The 22,993-nt window shown below is 52.3% G+C and overlaps 1 protein-coding gene across 12 annotated transcripts in view; it reads left to right on the top strand.

Annotated features, from left to right (window-relative positions):
* Positions 1 to 22,963, top strand: part of DNAI2 (dynein axonemal intermediate chain 2) — a 30,755-nt gene extending 7,792 nt beyond the window's left edge. For 5 of the 12 annotated variants that reach the window (XM_086355206.1, XM_086355208.1, XM_086355209.1 and 2 more), the window contains exons 4-13: positions 880 to 1,001; positions 5,809 to 5,951; positions 6,916 to 7,029; positions 11,836 to 11,975; positions 13,226 to 13,348; positions 16,961 to 17,184; positions 18,505 to 18,640; positions 19,220 to 19,369; positions 20,183 to 20,410; positions 22,240 to 22,963. In XM_086355206.1, coding sequence (XP_086211332.1) covers positions 880 to 1,001; positions 5,809 to 5,951; positions 6,916 to 7,029; positions 11,836 to 11,975; positions 13,226 to 13,348; positions 16,961 to 17,184; positions 18,505 to 18,640; positions 19,220 to 19,369; positions 20,183 to 20,410; positions 22,240 to 22,368 — 1,509 coding nt within the window. In that variant the 3' untranslated portion in view covers positions 22,369 to 22,963. Of the gene's footprint in view, positions 1 to 879; positions 1,002 to 2,576; positions 2,705 to 5,808; positions 5,952 to 6,915; positions 7,030 to 11,835; positions 11,976 to 13,225; positions 13,349 to 16,960; positions 17,185 to 18,504; positions 18,641 to 19,219; positions 19,370 to 20,182; positions 20,411 to 22,239 lie in introns of those variants that run through there. The other 7 variants (XM_086355211.1, XM_086355212.1, XM_086355215.1 and 4 more) reach the window with 3 other exon arrangements.
* The last annotated feature ends 30 nt before the right edge of the window (positions 22,964 to 22,993 follow it).

A 22,993-nucleotide genomic window follows, 5' to 3' on the forward strand; every position in this document is an offset into this window, starting at 1 on the left:
GCAGGTAAAGAATCCACCTCCAGTGCAGGAGACACAAGAGATACAGGTTCAATCCCTGAGTTGGGAAGATTCCCCTGAAGTAGGAAATGGCAACACCGTCCAGTATTCTTGCCTGAAAAAATCCCATGGGCAGGGGAGCCTGGTGGGCCACAGTCCGTGGGGTCTCAAAGAGTGGGGCACCACTGAGCACGCACATACCACACAATCTCACACTGAAAGGAAGGCTGTAAGAGAAGAAATGCTTTGCTATTTGCCCCATGAGGAGGGAGAGTTGGTTTCCTGCTGAAGGTATCAGGGGAGCCTTCCTGGAGGAGGAGGCCCTTGAGCTTGGGTTTTTCCCTGTTGGACATTTGGAATAATGGGGGAGGGCCTTCTGGATGGAGGAAACAGGAGATGGATGCCATATACAGAGTGGCTACTAATTCTGTTTGGCTGGAACTGTGTTTCTTCACCTTTTTTTCATTGCTGTCTCTCAATAAGCCTTTTTAGACATTCCCCCACCCCAGTGAAAATGTAATACCAAAGGTGTACTATATGTGTGTCTGGGAGGCCTGGCGTGCTGCAGTCCACGGGGTTGCAAAGAGTCAGACACGACTTAGCAACTGAGCAACAACCAAAAAATGTATGTCTGTGCTTTGTACAAAAAAAAAAAAAAAAAAAAGGTGATATTATTTTACCTCCAAGAAGCAATTTGAAAACAATTTGAACCAATTTCTACCCTTTTGTGGGGTAGATGTTGCCCCCATTGAAAATTCGTGGCCTGGAAGGAAGGGAAAAGACTGCGGGATGTCTCTCATCCCTCCCAGACTCCATCTCAGCCCTGGTCAGGCTGAAAGGACCTCCCTTTACCACTAAGGATTCCCGCTGTGTCCCCCGCAGATCATGGAGCACTGTATCAAGCAGAATAACGCCATCGACATCTACCAGGAGTATTTTGACGACGAGGATGCAGTGGAGGTGACGGATGAGGCCCCCTCAGCTAAAACCATCAATGTTTTCAGGTACCTCTGTAGCCAGGCAGGTGCCTGGCCAACCTCTGTCACCCCTGTGGATGGGTGCTTCCAAGGGGACCCCTTACCCATCACTCCATGCCGTGGGGATAATGCCCTCTGTGCTCTGAGCTAAATAAGGGACAGAGCGATCAAATGCCCAGTAGATAAGTGGTCCCTACCTTGGAGGCAGGCCTGGTGGGTGGAAAGGGAGGAGAGAGTCCGTCTCAGGAAAGACTAAAGCAAATTTGCAAAGCTGAGTACACGTGTGGTCGATTCATACTGTGTGGGGAAGGGCCAAAGCACCAGACATCCGTGATCTGAATGCACTGTGAGCAAAAAAGCCCCTTGTCCCAAGCACTTGGGAGTCTGCCTGGAATAACCTCCAAGGACAGCAGTGTGACAGAAGCTTAGCCCAGAGACGTGTGTGAGATCACTGGATATTCACTGCAGCAGAGTGTGCGCTAGCCAGAGATTGGGAGCACACTAAACCCATCAGTAGGGTCTGGTTCCGGCAATTCTGCTTTGTCCACACGCTGACTGAACGAATGAGGCAGCTCCTTAGGCGAGAGTTTCTGAGATTGCTGTGTGAAACCAAACCAAATCAAGATGCAGAACCGTGTGTAGAAAGCATTACTTTTTGTTTAAAATACACCTAGGTAAAGCAAGCTAAATGTCCAATGATAGATGAATGGATAAAGAAGATGTGGTACATATATCAGTTCAGTTCAGTTCAGTCACTCAGTCCGACTCTTTGTGACCCCATGAATCACAGCACCTCAGGCCTCCCTGTCCATCACCAACTCCCGGAGTTCACTCAGACTCACGTCCATCGAGTCAGTGATGCCATCCAGCCATCTCATCCTCTGTCGTCCCCTTCTCCTCCTGTCCCCAATCCCTCCCAGCATCAGAGTCTTTTCCAATGAGTCAACTCTTCACATGAGGTGGCCAAAGTATTGGAGTTTCAGCTTCAGCATCATTCCTTCCAAAGAAATCCCAGGGCTGATCTCCTTCAGAATGGACTGGTTGGATCTCCTTGCAGTCCAAGGGACTCTCAAGAGTCTTGGATATTACTCAACCACTAAAAAGAGCGAAATAGGGTCATTCTGTAGAGACGCGGGTGGTCCTAGAGTCTGTCATACAGAGTGAAGTAAATCAGAAAGAGAGAAACAAATATCGTATAGTAACACACGTATGTGGAATCTAGAAAAACGGTAGAGATGAACCTCTTTGCAGGGCAGGAAAGTAGCGATGCAGATGTCAGAGCGGACTTGTGAACACGGTGCGGGGAGGGGAGGGCGGTGAAGCGGGAGACTGGGATTGACGTGTGTCCATGATCATGCATAAAGCACAGGAAGCTCGGCTCGGTGCTCTGTGATGGCCTCGAGGGGTGGGAGGGAAGTCCAAAAGGGAGGGGATGTCTGTGTACATGTAGCCGATCAATTCATCATACAGCAGAAACTAACACAATGCTGAAAAGCAATTATGCGCCAAAAAAGAAAATCAAATATACTTATGTATATGTGCATGTCTATATGCATATATGTATATGTACGTATATACGTGCAGGTGTGTGTTCTCGAATATGCAGAGAAAACCTGTGACTTTGGAAGCCACTAACCAGCATCAAATGCCAACTCTAGGGGACTCATTTTGCCACCTGGAAAGTGTCTGACCCAGTCCGAGCACGACCAGCAAGGACTCTTCTGATCCAGGTCTGAGTCATGGTGGGCGCTGCAGACTTCTAGCAGTGGGCATGCAAGAGAGGGACCAGGGCAGGGCAGAGGCCGTCTTCTCTGCTGCCCCAGCCCTGCTGGAATCTGACCTTACGTATGGATACCCGAGAGGGCTGATGCATTAGAAATCATCACATCCAACCTCCACGTTTGACAGACGAGGAACCTGGCCCCAGGGAGGAGACGTGCTCAGGGCTCTCAGTGGGTGGGTGACCCAGCCAAGGACGGGACTCGACCTGTGCTGCTGCTGCTCTAGCCGAGCCCCCACGGAGGAGTGAAGTGGATGAGTCACACGACCAGAAACTTATTTCATTTCCCTCTTTTGTTCATTTCTTCCAATGACTCCCATGACAAAGTGTCAGCTTGGGATCATTACGTCTTTTTCTTTAGTTTCTGCTGCACAATGCAGTGAGTCAGCCATAGGTATGCACAGATCCCCTCCTTCTTGGAGCTCTCTGCCCCCGCCAGTACCATCCCTCTAGGCCATCACCGAGCTCCCTGTGCTGTGCAGCAGGCTCCCACTTGCCAGCTCCTTTACGCATGCTAGTCGAGGTGTGTATGTGTCAATGCTCTTCTCTCAGTTCCCCCCACCTTCCCCCTCTGAGTCCGCATGTGGGGCCATTAAGTCTTTAATCCTTTTTCACTCTTACACATCGTCTCTCCCCTTTCATTTTTTGAAAGTGAAAGTGAAGTCGCTCAGTCGTGTCCGACTCTTTGCGACCCCGTGGACTGTAGCCCACCAGGCTCCTCTGTCCATGGAATTTTCTAGGCAAGAGCACTGGAGTGGGTTGCCATTCCCTTCTCCAGGAGATCTTCCCAACCCAGGGATCGAACCCAGGTCTCCCTCATTGTAGGCAGACGCTTTACCGTCTGAGCCACCAAATTGAGCTAATAATTTTTTGGCAGTTGTTTCTTTTCCCTGAAGAAAGAAAGAATTATTATTTGCAACAAGCAAGGAGAACATCTTGGATCTTTCCCAAAGCAGTCTCTCAAGCAGTTTTAGTCCCCAGAAAAACGGGTCAGGGAGTACAGAGAATTCCCACACGCTCAACCTCCTCCCACCCACAGGGCCTCTCCCCCCAGCAGCGTCTCCTGCCTCCCCCACCCCGTAGGTGGGACGTTTGTCACATCAGAGCGCAACACTGACATCGTTACACCCTGTCCTTAGTCCACTCAGGCTGCCGTCTCAAAATACCATCACTTGGGTGGCCTACGAACAACTGAAACTCATCCCTCATCACTCTGGGGGATGCAAGTCTGAGCGCGGGGTGCCAGCAAGGTCAGAGTCTGTGTCTCGTGAGGACTCTCTTTCTTTTTTTTCTTTTAACTGCTTCTCGAAACTTGTGCGATCTTAGTTCCCTGATCAGGGATTGAATCCAAGCCTGCAGCAGAGAGAGCACCAAGTCCTGACCACTGGATGTTTCAAAATTCTCACTGCCCGATTTTTATTAATAATTCAGAGACAGCCGCCTTCTTGCTGAGAACTCACAAGACAGAAAGGGTGAGGGTCTCCCTCGACCCTCTTTTGTAAGGGCACTGATCCCATTCAGAGGGGCTCCACCCTCACAGCCTAATCACCTCCCAAAGGCCCCACTTCCGGATACCAGCACACTGGAGATTAGGCTTCAACACAGGAGGTTTGAGGGGATGTGCTCAGCCTCCAGCACACCCCGAGTCTGTAGTTCACATTAGGGTTCCCTCTTGGTGTCATAGATGCCAATACACGGAATAGTTTCGTTGCCCTGAAAGTCCCCTGTGTTGACATAGGAAAAAAAAATGGTTACCAAAAGGGAAAAGGGGGAGGATAAATCAGAAGTCTGGGATTAATAGATACACACAACTATATGTAAATAAATAAATAACAAGGACCTGCTATACAGCACAGGGAATTATATTCACTATCTTGTGCGCTCAGTCGTGTCCAACTCTTTGCAACCCCATGACTGTAGCCCACCAGGCTCCTCTGCCCATGGGATTTCCCAGGCAAGAATACTGGAGTGAGTTGCCATTTCCTACTCCAGGGAATTTTCCTGACCCAGGACTGAACCCGTGTCTCCTTCGTCTCCTGCATTAGCAGTTGGATCCTTTATCACTGAGCCACCTGGGAAGCCCCTGAATATCTTGTAATAACCTAAATGGTAATGAATCTGAAAAAAATATGTGTATATATATTTCCTTTGCTGCACATCTGAAACTAACACTGTAAATCAACATATTTCAATTAAAAAAAAAAAATCCTCTGTGGTCCCAGTGGCTAGGACTCCAAACTCCCAACGCATGGGGCCCAGGTTCAATCCCCGGTCAGGGAACTAGATCCCTTGTATCACAACTTAGACCCAGTGCAGCCAAGTAACAAAAATATATTTTTAAAATCCCCTGTATTTTACCTATTTCTCCCTCCCTGCCCCTAAACCCTTGGCAACAACTGAGCTTTGTATGACTCCGTGGTTGTGCCTTTTCCAGAATGTCGTATAGTTGGAACCACACAGCATATAGCCTTTTCAGATGGGTTTCTTTCTCTCAGCAGTGTGCGTTAAGTTTCCACCATGTCTTTTCATGGCTTGATAGCTCATTTCTTTTCATTTCCTTTTAATGCTGAGTAATAACAATGTTGAATGTACCACAATTTATCCACTTACCTACTGAAGGGCATCTTAGTTGGTTCCAGATTTTGGCAGTTGCAAATACTACTGCTATAAACCTCTGCATGCAGCCTTTTGTGTGAACAGAAGTTTTTGATTCAATTGGGCAAATACCAAAGAGCCAGATTCTTCATCTTCCCTCATAGTTTAATATTAATGAGAGCTCAAGCCTCAGGCTCAGAACTTTCAGCAAATGAAGACATCAGACCGAAATTTAAAATTTTATTTCCATTCTCTCTTTTTTTTATTAGTTTTTCTTTGTGGTTGTGAGATCAGTTTTCCAATTAAGGGAGTCCTGGAGGCTTTGTTTTTAAAGTAAATTTCTCCTAGTGAATATTTAAAGACGTTTGAATTCTTTTAAGAAAAAAAATGAGCAAATATGAATAGGAAGTCTGGGGAGCCAGACACTCTGGTCTTCTGCCCTCTCACCCTCCTCTAAAGGGACCCCCAGGAAATTAAGCGGCCAGCCACACACGTCTCCTGGCATCCCGATGGCAACAGGAAGTTGGCAGTGGCGTATTCTTGCTTGAACTTTCAACGGGCGCCCGAGGGCATGAGCAACGAATCGTACATCTGGGACCTGGGTGAGGCGCAGAGGGGTCTGGGGACCCGGGAAGGAGAGGGAGCCGGGCAGAGGCCAGCGAACGCTCGGGGGGAGGCGGAAGAAGCGGGCCTGTCGGAGGGCTGGTCCCGCGCCGGGATCCCAGGAGCCTGGAGGAAGCCAAGATCTTGTCCTGTCCCTGCCTGGGTTCAGATGCAGTCAAGCGAAGCCACAGCAGAAGCAGGAACTCCCTTCATTTCCAGATCCTGAATCAGGGCATTCAAGACCAGACCTGGAGTCCCAATTCTGGGCCCCTGAAGAGCATATCAGAGAGTCCCCAGCAGTCTGAGAAGGGACCCAGGAGGAGGGAAGGGGACCCCCCTGTCCTGCCTGTCCGGGCACTTGTCCCTAATTCCTGGCCAGTAGGGCAGTGTGTCCACCCGGGAGCAGGGACCACTCTGCTCACTGCACCGGCAGAGCCTGGCAGGGGCCAGGTGACGGGGGCTCCACGCTCTCAGATGTCGCTCGTCGCTGTCATCGTGAAAATGAACATTAGCTCTTAGTAGCAGTGTGCGTGCCGAGCACGGAGCTGAGCACTTTCCACTTTTGAGCCGCTCAGCGAACTCTTTCTGCCCGCCGTGGGCTGACATTATTGTCCCTCCATCATTCTCTCTGCTGTACAGACAGGGCAACTGGTTCACAGAAATCATGGGAGAGTCAGCGTTTTGTAAAAGCCTTAGGGTCAAAACCTCATTTTATACCGACCTGGGAGATGGATTAGAATGACAGTCACATACACACACACACACTTGATTCCCAAAAAATAACATCTGTAGAAGAGCCTCTAGGGGTAGAGGCTCGTCACTGAGGACCAGAGGTTGCAGCCTGGAGAGGGGCTTCCTAGCTTTGCCTCACCGCCCCCGACCTGGACAAGGGGTTGAATTGTTTGACTCTGTCCTTTTCTTTCCGGGTCTGGTAGTATATATATTTTTTGTTCTGCCTTATAGAAAACCCCAACAGGCCAGAAATCACCCTAAAGCCGTCTTCTCCTCTTGTCACCTTGGAGTATAACCCCAAAGATTCCCACGTGCTCCTGGCAGGCTGCTACAACGGGCAGATCGGTAAGGAAGGACTTCCCCCACCACCACCCGGGTGCTTAACCAGGTTCCAGCCCAATCTCCCCCGGGCTCTGAGGCAGCCAGGCTCCGCTGCGGTCCAGCCAGGGTCCACCTGCCAGACCAGGCTTGCTGTGGAGGACAAAGTCGGGGTGGGAGGGTACTTCCTGAAGCTTTCCGGCGTCAAGGTGAGACAAGTTTTGCTGCTGCCTCATCAGTGTCTTCCGGAGAAGGCGATGGCACCCCACTCCAGTACTCTTGCCTGGAAAATCCCATGGATGGAGGAGCCTGGTGGGCTGCAGTCCATGGGGTCGCTAAGAGTTGGAAACAACTGAGCAACTACACTTTCACTTTTCACTTTCATGCATTGGAGTAGGAAATGGCAACCCACTCCAGTGTTCTTGCCTGGAGAATCCCAGGGACGGGGGAGCCTGGTGGGCTGCTGTCTATGGGGCCGCGCAGACTGAAGCGACTTAGCAGCAGCAGCATCAGTGTCTTCATTTGTAAAAGTTCAAGTGAGTCTGAAGTTCATTCAAAATTAAAGGTTAAGAAAATATACAGGTCGAGTAAAGTCAAGGAACATTTACTGCACCTACCCTGGACCAGGGCTTCCCTGGTGGCTCAGAAGGTAAAGAATCCACCTGCAATGGGAGAGATGTGGGTTCGATCCCTGGGTGGGGAAGATCCCCTGGAGGAGGGCATGGCCACCCACTCCAGTGTTCTTGCCTGAAGAAGCCCACGGACAGAGGAGCCTGGCGGGCTACGGTCCATGGGGTCGCCAAGAGTCAGACACGACTGAGCGACTAAGCACACAGCATTCCCTGAGCCAGGCTAAGGCAACTAGAGGCAGAGGCTGGTGAGATCACTGGGGAGCTCCATCTCGGGAGAGGCGGTCAGGAGAGCCTACCTGACACGGTGGGTAACGTGTGCTAAGTCGCTCGGTCCTGTCCCTCCGACCTCATGGACTGCAGCTGTTTAGGCTCCTCTGTCCATGGGATTCTCCAGGCAAGAATACTGTAGCGGCTTGCCATTTCCTTCTCCAGGGGATCTTCCCAACCCAGGGTTAGATCCTGCGTCTCTTGTGTCTCCTGCATTGTCAGGTGGGTTCTTTACCACCAGCGCCACCTGGGAAGCCCTTATATATGGTGATGAGTGTGAGTAATACCAGCCGTACAGAGTGACTGGAGAAGTGGTTCTTCCTCTTCTTCTTCTTCTTCTTTTTTTTTTTGAAAGTGTTTGTGAAGAGTTGATATTCATTCTTCCTTAAATATTTGGTAGAGTTCACCAGTGAACTCTATTTCCTTATTGGTGGTTTTAAAAGAGAAAATTCAACCTCTTTATGTGTTACAGGTCTTCTCGTGTTTTCTGTTTCTTCTTGGATCAGTTTTGATAGCTTGTGTTTTTCTAGAATTTTTGTGTTTCGTCCAGGTAATCTCATTTGTTGGGATGTAATTGTTCATTCTCTTATAGTCATTTCATTTCTGTGTGGTTGGCAGTAACGTTTCCTGTTTCTTTCCTGATCTTAGTAATTTGAGTGTTCTGTCTTTTTCACTTGGTTAGTCTAGATAGGGGTTGGTAAAGTTTGTTTTCTTTTCAAAGAACCAACTTTATGTTTTGTTTTATTGATGTTTCCAAGTTGGTTTTTGTTCTCCATTTCATTTATTTCCACCCTAATCATTATTATTTCCTTCCTTATGCTTACTTTGGGTTTAACTTGTTCTTCTTTTTCTAAATTTCTTAAAGTAGAAGGTTAGATTATCGATTTGAGATTTTTAAACATACAGATGTTTAAAGTTATACTTTCCCTCTAAGCACTGTTTTAGCTACACTAAGTTTTCGTATGTTGTGTTTCCATATTCGTGCATTTTGTATTTTCTAATTTCCCTTTGATTTCTCCTTTGACCCACGGGTTATTTAGAAATATGTTGTTTGCTTTCTATATATTTGTAAACTTTGCACTTTTCCTTCAGTTACTGGTGTTCCTAGTTTTATTCTATTATGGTAAGAAAAGATACCTTTTGTGATTTCAGTCTTTAAAAATCTGTTGAGACTTGTTTTATGGGATCTGTCCTGGAGAATATTCCATGTGCACTTGAGACGAATGTTTCCTGCCTGTTGCCATCTACAGCCAAAAACTTTTGCAGACTTTCCTGGAAGCCTCTGTGCGCGTTCGAGCACACTTTGAGCACACAGCCGGGCAGTTGTCAGTTTTGCCTTAGCCGCCCCACCGAGCCTGCAGGTCAGCCAGAGGTGAGAGCTGAGGGCCTCCCAGTTCTTCCAGTACCTGGGCCACCTGATGCGAGCATCTGACTCACTGGAAAAGACAGTGATGCTGGGAAAGATTGAGGGCGGGAGGAGAAGGGGGCGACAGAGGGTGAGATGGTTGAATGGCACGGTGATGCCAGTGCCAGACTCAACAGACATGAGTTCAAGCAACCTCTGGGGAACAGTGAAGGGAGTGAATAGTGAGGGAAATAACGAAGCCTGGGTGCTGCAGTTCACGGGGTCACAGAGTCAGACGTGACTGAACAGCAGCAAAGGTGTGCGCACAGCCCCGGGAGCTTCTAGTTTCCCGGGAGCACATCAGAGCTTTTCAAAACCCCTGTGAACCGCTCACTCTCCGGCTTTGCCTTTGAAGCTTTTCGGTTAGCCTACTGTTTGCCCCACCTGTTATCCACCACTTCCGGACGCTGCAGAGTTAATCAGTTGCCTGCAATTTTAACTATTTTCAAGACAGACTTGTTAAAAAGACCCTTTTCCCTGGGCAAGCTCTGAGTCAAGCTGAATACAGACAACTTTGCAAACGGGGAGGGGGTCTTCCAGGGAACCACTAGACAGGTCAAACAGCAACAACTCTTTGAGTGGGAGACTTTGAAAGAGCTCCAGCTCCATTCTGCTCCATCCTGTGGCTGCCAAGATATTGGGTTTTTAACAGGAAGGCAGAGAGTTATTTTTCAAGGCTATCATAGAACCGGAGATTATAGCATCTTAACTGGGGCAAGCCAAAATGCAACAAAACTTACTGTTCTTATCAAGACTCAGCTATTTTTCTTGAATAAACACTCTGATTTGCGGCCAGCCTTTGGCTAATTTCCGGAGTTCTGAAAAAGTTGATTCTGATCATCGATTTTGCCAACATTCTCATGGCTTTTATGGAAGAGAGAATTCTCAGAGGTCCTTGCTCTGCTATTTTTGCTGGTGGGACACCCAGAAAACTGATGTTTAGATCCCATGTGAACTCAGAAGAAACCCGTCTCCATGGCCCTGAAGTTTCCTGCCTTCTGGTCACCCCTGGCCTTGGAATAGCCAAACTCTTAATCCTCCTGTTTGCGCCCCAGGCCGGACTCAACCAGGCATGATGAGGGGTCCCCTTCTGTCCAGGAGTAGGAGCTAGAAGGGCTGGGAAACTTCCCAGAAACTCTACACGGTCAGGATGCCTCCTGGCCTCCTGAGACCTCTGACCTCCCTCTTAGACCTGCTGCCCCCACCTCCAGGGAGCCCCTCTGTGATGAAATAGAAGTGGATTCCCATCAAGTGAAAATGTCAGTCGCTCAGTCGTGTCCGACACTTTGTGACTCCATAGACTGTAGCCCGCCAGGCTTCTCTGTCCATGGGATTCTCCAGGCAAGAATACTTGAGTGGGTTGCCATGCCCTCCTCCAGGGAATCTTCCCCACTCAGGAATCGAACCCGTATCTCTTATATGTCCTGCACTGGCAGGCGGATTCTTTACCTCTAGTGCCACCAGGGAAGCCCATCAATCTCCCTGCAGCTTTATCTGGGTGCTGGCGCTCTGAAAGACAGAAACAGAGTCACTTGGCCGTGGTTTATTCAGGAGCCCTGCCTTGCTCATCACTCCTAACCCCCTTCAGTGGTTTTCTTTGCCAGCCCAGACCAGCCCAGGCTCTTGGGCTCTGCTGTCTATGAGAAAGACACAGTGGGACCTGCCCTCAAGAGCTGCTTTGCCGGAGCAGAGCAAGCTGAGCTAAGAAAACCTATTTCTGGGCCAGACTGGTGCAGGGCCAAATGCCTTAGACTTGGATTCCATAAATCGAGATTTATGGATCATGATTCTGTTGTTGTATTACAAAACCAGCTTTCCTAGAAACAGCTCTGAGTAACAGGGTGGATCCTCACTACACACTCGTGGGAAAATGAAGACAGAATCCATCAGGACAGAAAAATGTATATAGATAAGCGTTGAGTCTTTCTTGGTAAAGCAGAAGAGATGAAGTCCTAATAATGAATCCAGAGAAAGGATAATCTCCCTCTGTGAATTTCTTTTCCGGTCAGCAGCAGCAGAGGTACAGAGGCAAAAAGGGGATGAATGAATCCAACAGGAGAGATTTGCCTAAGTGTTTTTACTTTCCCCAGGATGGAGGTGCTCCTCTCTCTTTCCCTGCCTCCCTCCATCCTGAAGCTCCTCCTCGATCTTAGTTCCTCCTCACTTCCTCCAGGAAGCCTTCCCTGACTGCCTCCCTGTGTCTCCCCCTGGAGCAATCACAGCACAGGCTGTAACTTGGCAGATTTCCCTTCCTGTCTCCTAAGGACTGTGCCTGTCTGAGTCCCAGTGGCTTCCCCAGGGCCCAGCGTGATGCTCACTACATGTTAGGGGCCCTGATGGAATGAATGAAGCGAGCTTCAGGGGCTGGTAGGAAACTCAGGCTGGTTTGAACTTAGCCCTGATTCTTAAAAAAGCCCCGTACCTGTCAAACCAAGACAAGCAGCATCCCCCGATCCCGTGCTCCCTGCGCTAAGACAGGAAGCCTGTATCCCCCAGCACTCACTACCTCCTCGTCTCCTTCCCCACCAGCCTGCTGGGACACGCGGAAGGGCAGCCTGGTGGCAGAGCTGTCCACCATCGAGTTCAGCCACCGAGACCCTGTGTACGGCACCATCTGGCTGCAGTCGAAGACGGGCACAGAGTGTTTCTCGGCATCTACGGACGGGCAGGTACGAGCGCTGGAGGGGCAGGGAGTGGGGAGCAGCAGTGGTCTCACGGTCCCCCATCGGGGTGCTTCCTTTTGCATTTTATTGTAAAACTGAGCAATAGGTAAAGATGAGTGTGGAACACAAGCCTAAAGGTACAGGAGGGCAGGCGGTGAAGCCCGTCCTCCCCCGCTGCCTTCAGCCTCCCAGTCCCCCTTCCTGTGGCGCCCGCTTACATCAGCCTCTCCGTCTGCCTCCAGGCTCGGTGTCCGCATACAAAGCAGACGTGTGCATCTCTGCACTCTTTCTGCGCACCTTGCACATTGATTTGCACTTGATGTTTTTCATTCGGCATGTCTCAAAGATGATTTTATATTTCATAAAGTGCTGCCCCCTGCCTGTTAAGCACTTAATAAATTATGGATATGCTGTAATTTATTTAAGTGGATTTTAATAGTTTGTAGTTACCAAAAATATAGCCAAGAGTGTGTTGGAGGGGTTGAATTTTTTTGTTGGAGTATAATTGCTTTACAATGCTGTGTTAGCTTCTGCTGTACAACAGAGTGGCTCTGCCACATGGATACATATATCCCCTCCCTCTTGAGCCTCCCTCCAGCTCACCCGCCGAAGTCATCACAGCACCAAGCTGTGCGTCCTGTGCTATTTGGCAGGTTCCCACCAGCTATCTAGTTTACACGCGGCAGTGCATTTATCCCAGTTCATCCCATCCTCCCCTTTCCTGCCAATGCCCACACGTTCCTTCTCTACGCCTGCATCTCTGTTCCTGCCCTTCAAATAGGCTCATCTGTACCATTTTCTCCCTAGATTCCACATATATGCGTTAATATACGATACTTGTCTTTCTGCACAGAGTGTATTTGCATATAGATTACCGCATACCCATGAAGCATACGCATACACTCTGCATACACATACGTTCCTGGCAGTGGAATTTATGGGTCAAAGCATATGTGCGTTTTGAATGTTGCTATATATTGCCATATCGTGAGGGGTCTTTAAGGATACAGACTCCAGGGCCCACACCTGGCAGTTTTCACTCAGTAGGTCTGTGGTGAGGCCGCCTGCTTCTGGATTTTAGGGAGCTTGCCCAGGACTGATGATCAGACAGGACTACGGACCAGAAGAGCAATTCTCAAAACACGCCTGTTCCCTCGGTTGCTGGGTGTCTGACACCCACTGTCTGGCCCCGGGAAGGTGGAGGGGGTAAGAATTGTGGGACTCCAGGCCTCAAAGTTGGCTCCTCCTCCCATCAGGTCATGTGGTGGGACATCCGGAAGTTGAGCGAGCCCACCGAGGTTGTCATCATGGACATCACCAAAAAGGAGCATCTGGAGAATGCCTTGGGGGCCATCTCCCTGGAGTTCGAGTCCACTCTGGTGGGTGTCCCCTGCTCTCCCTTTCCCACCTTCCATGGCCGGGGCAGCCAGAGCCGAGGGCAGGCCCGTGGCTGCTGTGTCAGACGCTCGTGCGCCCCAGGCTGCTTCTTACCTTGTGCTCTCGAGGGTCCTCTGTGGGCCTCCTAGACCTGTGTGGTCTTTGCAACCACTTTCCAGCAGGGGGCAGCAGAGTAGAGGCAGAAAGCCCCTTTAATTCACCAAGTTCCCATTTGGCCAGTGTCCCTGCTGATCAGAAGGTGAGCTTTCTGACTGCACGGGATTCCAGAGACGCTCCATGCTGTAAGAAGAGCCCTGTCCAGGATTAGCATCCAGACCCCAGGCTCTGTCTCTGTCCCTGACTCATGTCCTCATGTGGGGCCCTGGGCTGGCAGCTCACCCGATGGGGGGAAAGACGAGATGTTGGAGAGGAAAATGAGATCAGAGGAGGCTCCTGGGCAAACTGATGATGGCATTTAGTAACTGAGGAGGAGCAGCAAAAAAACTGCAAAGCAGAGGGCTTCCCTGGTGATCCAGTGGCAAAGAATCCACCTTCCAATGCAGGAGACGCGGGTTTAATCCCTGGTCCAAGACTAAGATCCAATATGCCACAAGGCAACTAAGCCCACACACCGCAACTCCTGAGCCCGAGTGCTGCACCTAAGACCCAACACAGCCAAATAAATAATCTAAAACAATAGAAGGAAAATAAATAAGAAACAGTGGCTTCCCAGGCGGCTCAGTGGTAAAGAGTCCACCTGCCAATGCAGGAGACTCAGGTTCGATCCCTGATCTGGGATGGTCCCACGTGCCGCAGAGCAGCTAAGCCCGGGTGCCACGATTATTGGGCCTGCGCTCCAGAGCCTGGGAGCTGCTACCGCTGAGCCCACCCGCTGCAACTGCCGAAGCCCGCGTGCCCTGGAGCCCGTGCACCACCACGAGAGACGCCGCTGCAGTGAGAAGCCCACACACCGCAACGAAGAGTGGGCCGCGATCGCCACAACCAGAGAAAGACCCGAGTGACAGCGAAGACTCAGCACAGCCAAAAATAAAACATAATGAGAAGAAACAGCGAAGCAGTCCTGTGGATGTGTCCAAGGAGGGAGGCTTCTGGAAGCTCAAATGAAGATTCCCTCCAAAGCAGTAAAATGACCTTCCCAGATGGCTCCTGGCCTGACCCCCTCCTGGGATCGCCACTGGTTTGCCTCCAGGCCGACGTCATTCCCAGGCCCTTAGGAGGTGGACAGGCTCTGGCCTCACCCTTGCCCTGGGAGCACCTCCCCCACCCCAAGCTGGGGGATGAATGTGGTGGGGGAGGTGGATGACAACTTTCCTGGACATCCCCCACCCCCCAAGCCCCGGGCTCTGTGGGGAGGACTCAGAAAAGGTTCTGTCCTGGAATCAGAGACTTCTAGGCCGAGTGCTAGACGCAGTGACCACACCATCGCTGGTCCCCACTTGCCCCCGCCTTGTCGCTGAGTGGGCACCATGTGCTGGCCCCCTGGCCCCTTGTAACCCTGATGCGATGAGCTTGTGTAATCACCCATGACCGTCTTGTAAGCTAATGGGATTAGCATTATCCCAACTTTGCAGATACACAAAATGAGTCTTAGTGGGGAGGTGAGTCACGTGCTCCAGAGCAGGGAGCAGCTGGGGCTCAAACCCAGGGCTCTGGCTGCAGAGCGGAGCTCTCCACTCTCACCCCCACCGAGGGGCCCCGGAGCTGGCGTTCTCCCTTACTTTTCTGGGCCTCTCAAGCTTTCTCTCTTCACTTTCCTTTAACGCTCCCCCCGACCCCATTTATGGAACTTCCCCGATGGCTCAGCAGATAAAGAATCCTCCACCAATGCAAGGGACACAGTAGACGTGGGTTTGATCCCTGGGTCGGGAAGATCCCCTGGAGGAGGACATGACAACCCACTCTAGTGTTCTTGCCTGGAGAATCCCCCGGACAGAGGAGTCCGGCGAGTACAGTCCATGGGGTCGCAAAGAATCCGACACGACTGAGCAACTAAGCAAGCAAGCCCTCCGTTTGTAGCCCAGCCGTTCTTTTTAATTGTGGTAAAACAAACAAAAAAAAATTTAAACCACATAATGTAAGATGTACCACCTTAACCGTTCTTTTTTTAAAAACTATTTATTTGGCTGCGTCAGGCCTCAGTTGCGGCACGCGGGATCTCCGTTGCGTGGAGTGGGGTCGCTCATCGCAGCGCATCGGCTCTCTAGTTGTGGCTCGTGAGCTCAGTTGCTCCACGGCATGTGGGATCCTAGTTCCCTGACCAGGGCTGAACCCGTGTCCCCTGCACTCAAGGTGAATTCTTAATCCCTGGACCACCAGGAAAGTCTCCACTTTAACCATTCTTAAGTGGACAGTTCAGTAGTGTTAAGTGTATTTACACTGTGGGCTCTCCAGAACTAGAACTTTTTCATCTTGCAAAACAAACTCTGTATCCTTTAATCAACTAACTCCCCATCTTCCCCTTCCCTCAGTCCCTTGGACTTTCTGTCTCTATGAAATTGAGAATTTCATATTCATTCTCTATGAATAGTGAATTCTTTTTGTGACGGGCTCTTTTCACTTAGCACAACGCTCTCAAGGTTTGTCCACAGTGTGGCACATGGCAGAATTTTCCTTTTTTTTTTTGGAGGCCAAATAGTATCACATTGTATGAATAGACTGGGGTTCCCTGGTGGCTCAGATGGTAAAGAATCTGCCTGCAGTGCAGCAGACCCAGGTTCGATCCCTGAGTCAGGAAGACTCCCTGGAGAAGGGAATGGCTACCCACTCCAGTATTCTTGCCTGGAGAATTCCACGGACAGAGGAGCCTGGCTGGTACAGTCCATGGGGTCACAAAGTCGGACGCGACTAACACACGCACACGTGAACAGACCACAGTTTGTTTTTCCATTCATACGGACACTTGGGTGGCTTTTACCTCTGAGCTGTTGTGAGTAAAGATGCTATGGAGGGACTTCCCTGGTGGTGCAGTGACTAAGACTCTGAACTCCCAACGCAGAGCCCAGGCTCAATCCATGGTCAGGGAACTAGATCCTGCATGCCCCAACGAAGACCCAGCACAGCCAAATACATTTTAAAAAACAAAGCAAAGAGCAAACAACCAAAAAAGTCCAGCAACAATCATTAGACATGGATGTACAATGAAGCCGGGTTTGCAGTGAGTAGAAGCCGGAGGCTGGAGGGGGCTCTTCTGGACTCATGGGTCACAGTGTTCATTGAGTCATTAACTTCGTGTGTAAACAGACATTCAGGATCTTTTTTTGGCAAAATGCTTGGTGCACACATGATGCTGCGTGAGGGGCTGGTGATGCAGCTCTAGGGAGCAGATGACTGGGGGGCTTCATCACTCGTGGGGCCCTTGAGCAGGTGCTAAAGAAGGGTGGGATCTGCTCAAGCTGATCAACAGTGGGGGCGGCCCCCCAAAAGGGGCGGGGCACAGCTCAAGCAGAGGCTTAAACCAAAGGCACTTTCATTTCCTTTGGGTCCCCACCCCGCTGGTCCCACCGCTCTGGCCCTGGAAAGCCACTCTCCCTGCCAGCTTAACCCTGAGCTGACGTTTCTTGGAGCCTTCCACTCACACGTCACCCCCTCCACAGCCGACCAAGTTCATGGTGGGCACCGAGCAAGGCGTCGTCATCTCCTGCAACCGCAAGGGCAAGACACCGGCTGAGAAGATCGTGTGCACCTTCTCAGGCCACCATGGCCCCATCTACGCCCTGCAGAGAAACCCATTCTACCCAAAGAACTTCCTGACCGTCGGTGACTGGACCGCCCGCATCTGGTCAGAGGACAGCCGGGAGTCATCCATCATGTGGACCAAGTGAGGGGAAGATTGGGGCAGGAGAGGGGTGCCGGGGCCCGGGGCTGGACGGGACAGGGGGGCTCAGCGATTGTGAATAATGCAGCAGTGAGCACGGAAGGGGGGCAGGTGTCTCTTAAAGACCCTGCCTTCAATTCCTTCGGATAAAGACCCAGAAACGGGGGGGCTTCCCTGGCAGTCCAGAGGTTAAGACTCTGTGCTTTCAGTGTAGGGGATGTGAGTTTGACCCCTGGTCAGGGAACTAAGATCCTACATGCTTCGCAGCCAAAAAAAAAAAAAAAAGACCCAGAAACAGGATTGAGGACCTTCCATACTGTTTTCCACGGTGGTCGCACCAATTTGCATTCCTACCAACAGTGCACAAGGGTTCTCGTTTCTCCACATCCTCACCCACACTCATCTTTGGCTTTTCTAATAATTTAGCCGTCCTCACAGGTGTGAGGTGATATCTCACTGTGGTTTTGGTTATCTGCCTCCAGTGATTAGTGATGTCGAGCATCTTTTCACGTACCTGTTAGCCGTTTGTTTGTCGTCTTTGAAGAAACGTCTGTCCGTGTCCTTTGCCCGCTTTTTTAATTGGGTTGTTTTATTTTGTTGTGCCATTGAGTTGTATGAGTTCCTCCTCTATTTGGGGTGTTAAACCTTTATTACATATCTGGTTTGCAAATATTTCCCCCCATTCCTTAGGTTGCCTTTTCGTTCTCTTGACTGTTTCCTTGGCTCTGCAGGAGCTTTTTAAGTAGATACAATCCCACATACTTGTTTTTGCTTTTGCTGCTTATGCTTTTGGTGCCAAATCCAAACATTCATTGCCAAGGCCACTGTCAAGGACCTTTTACTCTATGTTTTCTTCTAGAAGCTTTATGGTTTCAGATCATATGTTTAAGTCTTTAGTTCATTGTGAGTTCATTTTTGTATGTAACATAAGGGTCCAGTTTCATTTTTTGCTGTAGAAATCTTTGAAAATCGAGGTTAAATCAAGTAGGCAGTATAGCCCTCTCTTCATCTGAATAGCGTGAACATTTCTGGGCAGATTTTCCTTCCTCCAACTCCTTTTCAAGTGAGTCTCATGGCCGGGGGACCAGGCCCAGGCCTGTGCCCTTGAGTTAGGTATAGAGAAACACCAGAGCCCTTTGCAGTGCAAACTATGAACCATGGCTGGTGAGGCTGGCATGGCCAGAAGTCAGACACCAGGAAGAACTTCCGGGCTGAGACCCAGGAGCCGGGGAGGGGCTGGATGAGCAGGGTCTCAGCTCAGCAGGCTCTCCCTGCATCCCACTCCCTCCGTGGTCCCTGACCGGAGGTCCTGGCTCCCTACAGGTACCACATGGCTTATCTCACTGATGCCGCCTGGAGCCCCGTGAGGCCGGCGGTTTTCTTCACCACCAAGATGGACGGGACCTTGGACATCTGGGACTTTGTGTTCAAGCAGTGCGACCCTGCCCTCAGCCTGAAGGTCATGTGCACCCCCCTCCCGGTGCATCCACGCCCTCAGAAGCCTGGCCTTTCCTCCCGCCAGGCCTGTTCCGGCCAAGCCTGGGCCGAGCCAGCCTCCCAGCTGAGCCAGCCTTATCTTATCAGCAGAGGCGGGGCAGAGACCTGCAGGCTCGGGCCCTGGGAAAGAGCAGGGCTGGGGAAACTGCAGAATGAAAAGGGCTCTGGAAGGCCTTCCCTGGCAGTCCAGTGGTTAAGACTCTGCCCTCCAATGCAGGGGGCACAGGTTCTATCCCTGGTCGGTAAACTAGGGTCCACATGCCTATCTGTGTGGCCATAAAAAAAAAGGAAAGAAGTGAGGCTGGACTGAGGGGGTGGGTGTGGTGGGCGGGGTATGGTGGGAGATGAGGCTGGAGTGTAGGGTGTTGCAACCGACTTGAGGGTGTGGACACCCTCCTGTGGGCTGAGGCTGGGGTCCCCATCGATCGGGGAAGTCCCCAGGGGTGTTTGAATGGGGCTGCCGGCTTAAGCCTCCCCAAGAACCAGATGACCAGATGAGCAGAGGGTGACGTGGCTCCCCCGGGTCTGCCTGGCCCTCCAGCAGGTCTGTGACGAAGCCCTCTTCTGCCTCCGAGTGCAAGACAATGGGTGCTTCATTGCCTGCGGCTCCCAGCTGGGGACGACCACGCTGCTGGAGGTCTCCAACGGGCTGTGCACCCTCCAGAGAAATGAGAAGAACACGGCTTCCTCGGTAGGTGTGGGCCCCCGGCGAGGCGGGCACACTGGCTCCGGTCCTGGCCTGGCCCCCAGCCGAGCGGGCCGGTCAGCGCTTCCACCGCCTCCTGGGAAGTGGGTGGACATTCGGGGGTGGGTCAGGGAACGGGCCTGAGAAATGGGTATTGGCCGTGTCTGAACCCGCCCAGGCTTCACCACTCAGGAAGTCCAGCAGCCCTGAGCAAGTCTCTTGACTTCTCCAGGCTTCAGGTTTCTTCAGCTGCAGATTCAAGCGGTGTGACTCGGTCTTTTTGTCTAGTTGTAAACAGTATACATTTGGGGCAGCCGAGCCTGTCTGAGGAAGGCTTAGCTGATACCAATGGTGAAGCAGCTAGAAGGGACTACTCGGGGGAAGGGGATGCTGGGGCGCTGAGATCCGTCACCCTGGCCGGGAGTCCTGAAGACGCCTCCCCAGAGCCATGGGGTACCCAGAGGGGTTGAAATGCCCTGGTGTTGAGATCCTGGGAGGCCCTCCTGGCTCCGCCTGGGTGTGCGGTCCCACCACTGAGCTGGTCCTCCGGGGGTCCAGGGACACCGCCTTGCACACCCCCAGAGAGCATGCTTCACACCGGCGTCAGGCGCTTGGTACTCCTTGGACCTGCGTGACTTGGCATCCCTGCTCCCCTCCTCCCAGCCCCAGTATTTAGCCCCCGCTTTCTTGCCATCAGCCCGGAGCAGGGCTCTGTGGGGCTGCCTTGAGCAGAGTGATGGGAGCCCGCTGGCCCCCCTGCGCTGGGAGCCAGGGCCGCCCACCCGCCGCTCCCACAGCCTCCCTGTCCCTGTGCCCCAGATATTCGAGCGCGAGACGCGGCGGGAGAAGATCCTGGAGGCGAGGCACCGCGAGATGCGCCTGAAGGAGAAGGGCAAGGCCGAGGGCCGGGACGACGAGCTGAGGGACGAGCCGCCCATCTTGAACCTGGAGGAGCTGGTCACCAAGGCCGAGGAGGAGTTCTTCGACATCATCTTCACGGAGCTGAAGAGGAAGGAGGCGGAAGCCATGAAGAAGCAGCCCAAACCTGTAGGGGCCTCGCGAGGGGGCTCGGGGTGGGCTGGGCGGGAGGGAGCCATGGGGCCCCGGCTGCCTGCCTGCTGACCTCCTGGGCAGCTCCGAGAAAGTGGCCCCACCAGGCGGACCTTCCTTTGTCCATCTGGCAAATGGGGAGAGTGACTTCCTCCCTCCTGGGGAATTCTAAGTCTCCAAACAGGCTTCTGGCTCCCTGAGCTTCTGGGAATCCTCTGCCCATACCCCAGAGGGCACCTTGAACTCCATGCAAGTGACCAACTGGATGAGGCAGGGCTACATGAGCCATGAAAGGAGAGGGGGCCTGGAGGCCTGGAGGGTGCAGAGGGGCCTGTGAGGTCCGTGGTGACCCCACCTAGCATGAGGGGGTGAGACTGGTCCTGAGCTCGGCCATCCACGCAAAAGAGTCGGCCCAACTTACAGTCGACTAGACAGCGGCATCCAGCCATGGCCCTGTGCCAAAGCACTTTCGAGCTGTGTCGCCTGGGCTGGTCACTTCACGTCTTAATTCCTTCATTTCCATCTGGAACAGAAGGAGGCTGAGTGAGGAAGGCGGTGTCTGGTCACCTTCCAGGCCCTTCTGGGTACCAGGGGGCAGAGGAAGGAAAAGATGTGGTCTGCCTAGACCATTACCTTCAGGGGCCCAGGGATAAGATGCTAAGATGTGAAAGAGTAAAAGCCCAGCGTGCCAGGGAGAAGAACAAGTGAGCGTGGAGCAGCATCTGCCCTTGTCGGCAAGATTGGCTGCCTTGTTAGGGGAGGAAGGAAAACGCGCAGAGCAGCTCAAGGGACTTGCCTGGCGGATCCAGTGGTTAAGACTCCACGCTTCCACTGCAGGGGCTGCAGGTTCTATCGCTGGTCAGGGAACTAAGATCCCACATGCCACTCAGCCAAAAAAAAAAAAGTATTGAGAAGTTCGAGACTGTGACAACAGAGCGCGGAAGCAGGGGTGAGGCCATCACCGGCCCATGAAGCCAGCCCCCAGCAGCAAGAGGGGCTGGGTGGCCAGTCCTCAGGCAGTAAGGGAGTGGCCAGGTCTGAAGGTGGGTGAGCATGCGGAGGAGCTGCTGGGTCCATCTCATGACTGCTCCCCGCATCTGTCTCCCTGTCGATGCGTCTCGAGACAGGTAGTGACTTCTGTGGGTGCATTTTGCATCTGGAAATAGTCAGATCTGGGCGGCCTTATTCTCACACCATCTGGTGATCCGGGGCAGGGGTGGGGGGGATCAAGGCGAGGCTGGAGTCTAGGCTTTCTGACCCCATAGCCCGGGCCTCCCCCCAGCCGTCCACGCTGGGTCCTCCAGAAGGTCTGCAGACAAAGTGCAATGCGGCCACTGATTCCGTGCCTGCTGTACTCTGAATGTGCTCCCCACAGTGGCTGGAGCACTCTGGATGGAGACACTGACTCTCAGAAGGGCTTACACTTCCCTGAGCCTGGCCCCCTCCCTCTGCTGCTCGCCGCAGGCTTCCTGCGCATCTCTGCGTCTCTGCACTTGGCCAGACGTGCTGGAGTCAGAACAGAGAATCGTCTGCTGGGTCCTCACCTGAATTATTTCTAATCCCAGCCACTGCCCTGAAGGAATCATACCAGGCTTTAGGGCAGGGGGCCAAGGAATCTCGGGGGAGGTAGCTCATGGCCACCCAGGCAGCAAGCAGCAGGTGCCTGCCATCCATGCCTGCTGGAGCCGAGTGCCCTCTCAGCCCCTGAGGCCGTGGTGCTGGCTACATGGCCTCCTGGGTGCCAGGCATTCCCGGGCTCAGAGGTTAACGTCCCGATGCGAGGAAGGCCTGCCCCCCGCCAACGAGTCTCTGCTGTCTTTCCGTAGCCGAAACAGCCAAGCCAGGAGACGGATGAGGAGGTGCAGGGAGAGGAAGAAGCGGAGGAAGAAAGAGGCGACGGTGAAGGGGAGGAAGGAGGCGGTGAAGAGAGTCCAGCACTGGGAGGTCAGCCCTGACTGGAGCCCAGCTCTCACACACGCCTGTATCCCATCTCTGGGCACTGTCCTGGTGTTACAAGTGGGAGCTGACCGCCTTCCTTAAAGGGGATGGGAGGGGCAAAGGGACTCCAACCTGGCCCCTTTGCCCTACAGATCCCTGGTCCCCACCGACTCCCTGAGACCCCTCAGAGGGAGGGAAGGGGCGCAGGTTCATCCCCAAGCTGGTCCCCAGCCAAGTTCAGCCCACTCCCCTAACCCCACCATCCCCGTGGATTCAGCTTCTCGAGGGCTGCCCCGACGAGCATCTCCCTTCACAAGCCTGTGGAGCCTCCCCTGGGGCTGGCCACGGCCTCCGTCAGGGCTTGGGAAGGCCTGTGGGTGGGGAAGGTGGGGGGGTGTCTCATTCTCCCTTACTGAACCTCCCCACCCACATACGTCTGGGGAACACAAAGCCTGTCCACTTCTAAGATGTCTTTCCCAAGCAACTTCCCTGGGAGATGTTTACCTCCAAAAGGGTGAGAGACGACAAATGAAACCAGCCAGGTGAATACAGTGAACTTTCTGCTATCTTTGTGCTCGTAAAGTTCAATTATTAATAATAATAAGGACAGTACTAAGGGTTCGTGCTTATTATGCCTCCTGT

This window comes from Bos grunniens, chromosome 19 (assembly GCF_055505025.1).
Source record: "Bos grunniens cultivar Pamir isolate PY7600 chromosome 19, Bosgru_T2T1.0, whole genome shotgun sequence".
Lineage (NCBI taxonomy): Eukaryota > Metazoa > Chordata > Mammalia > Artiodactyla > Bovidae > Bos > Bos grunniens.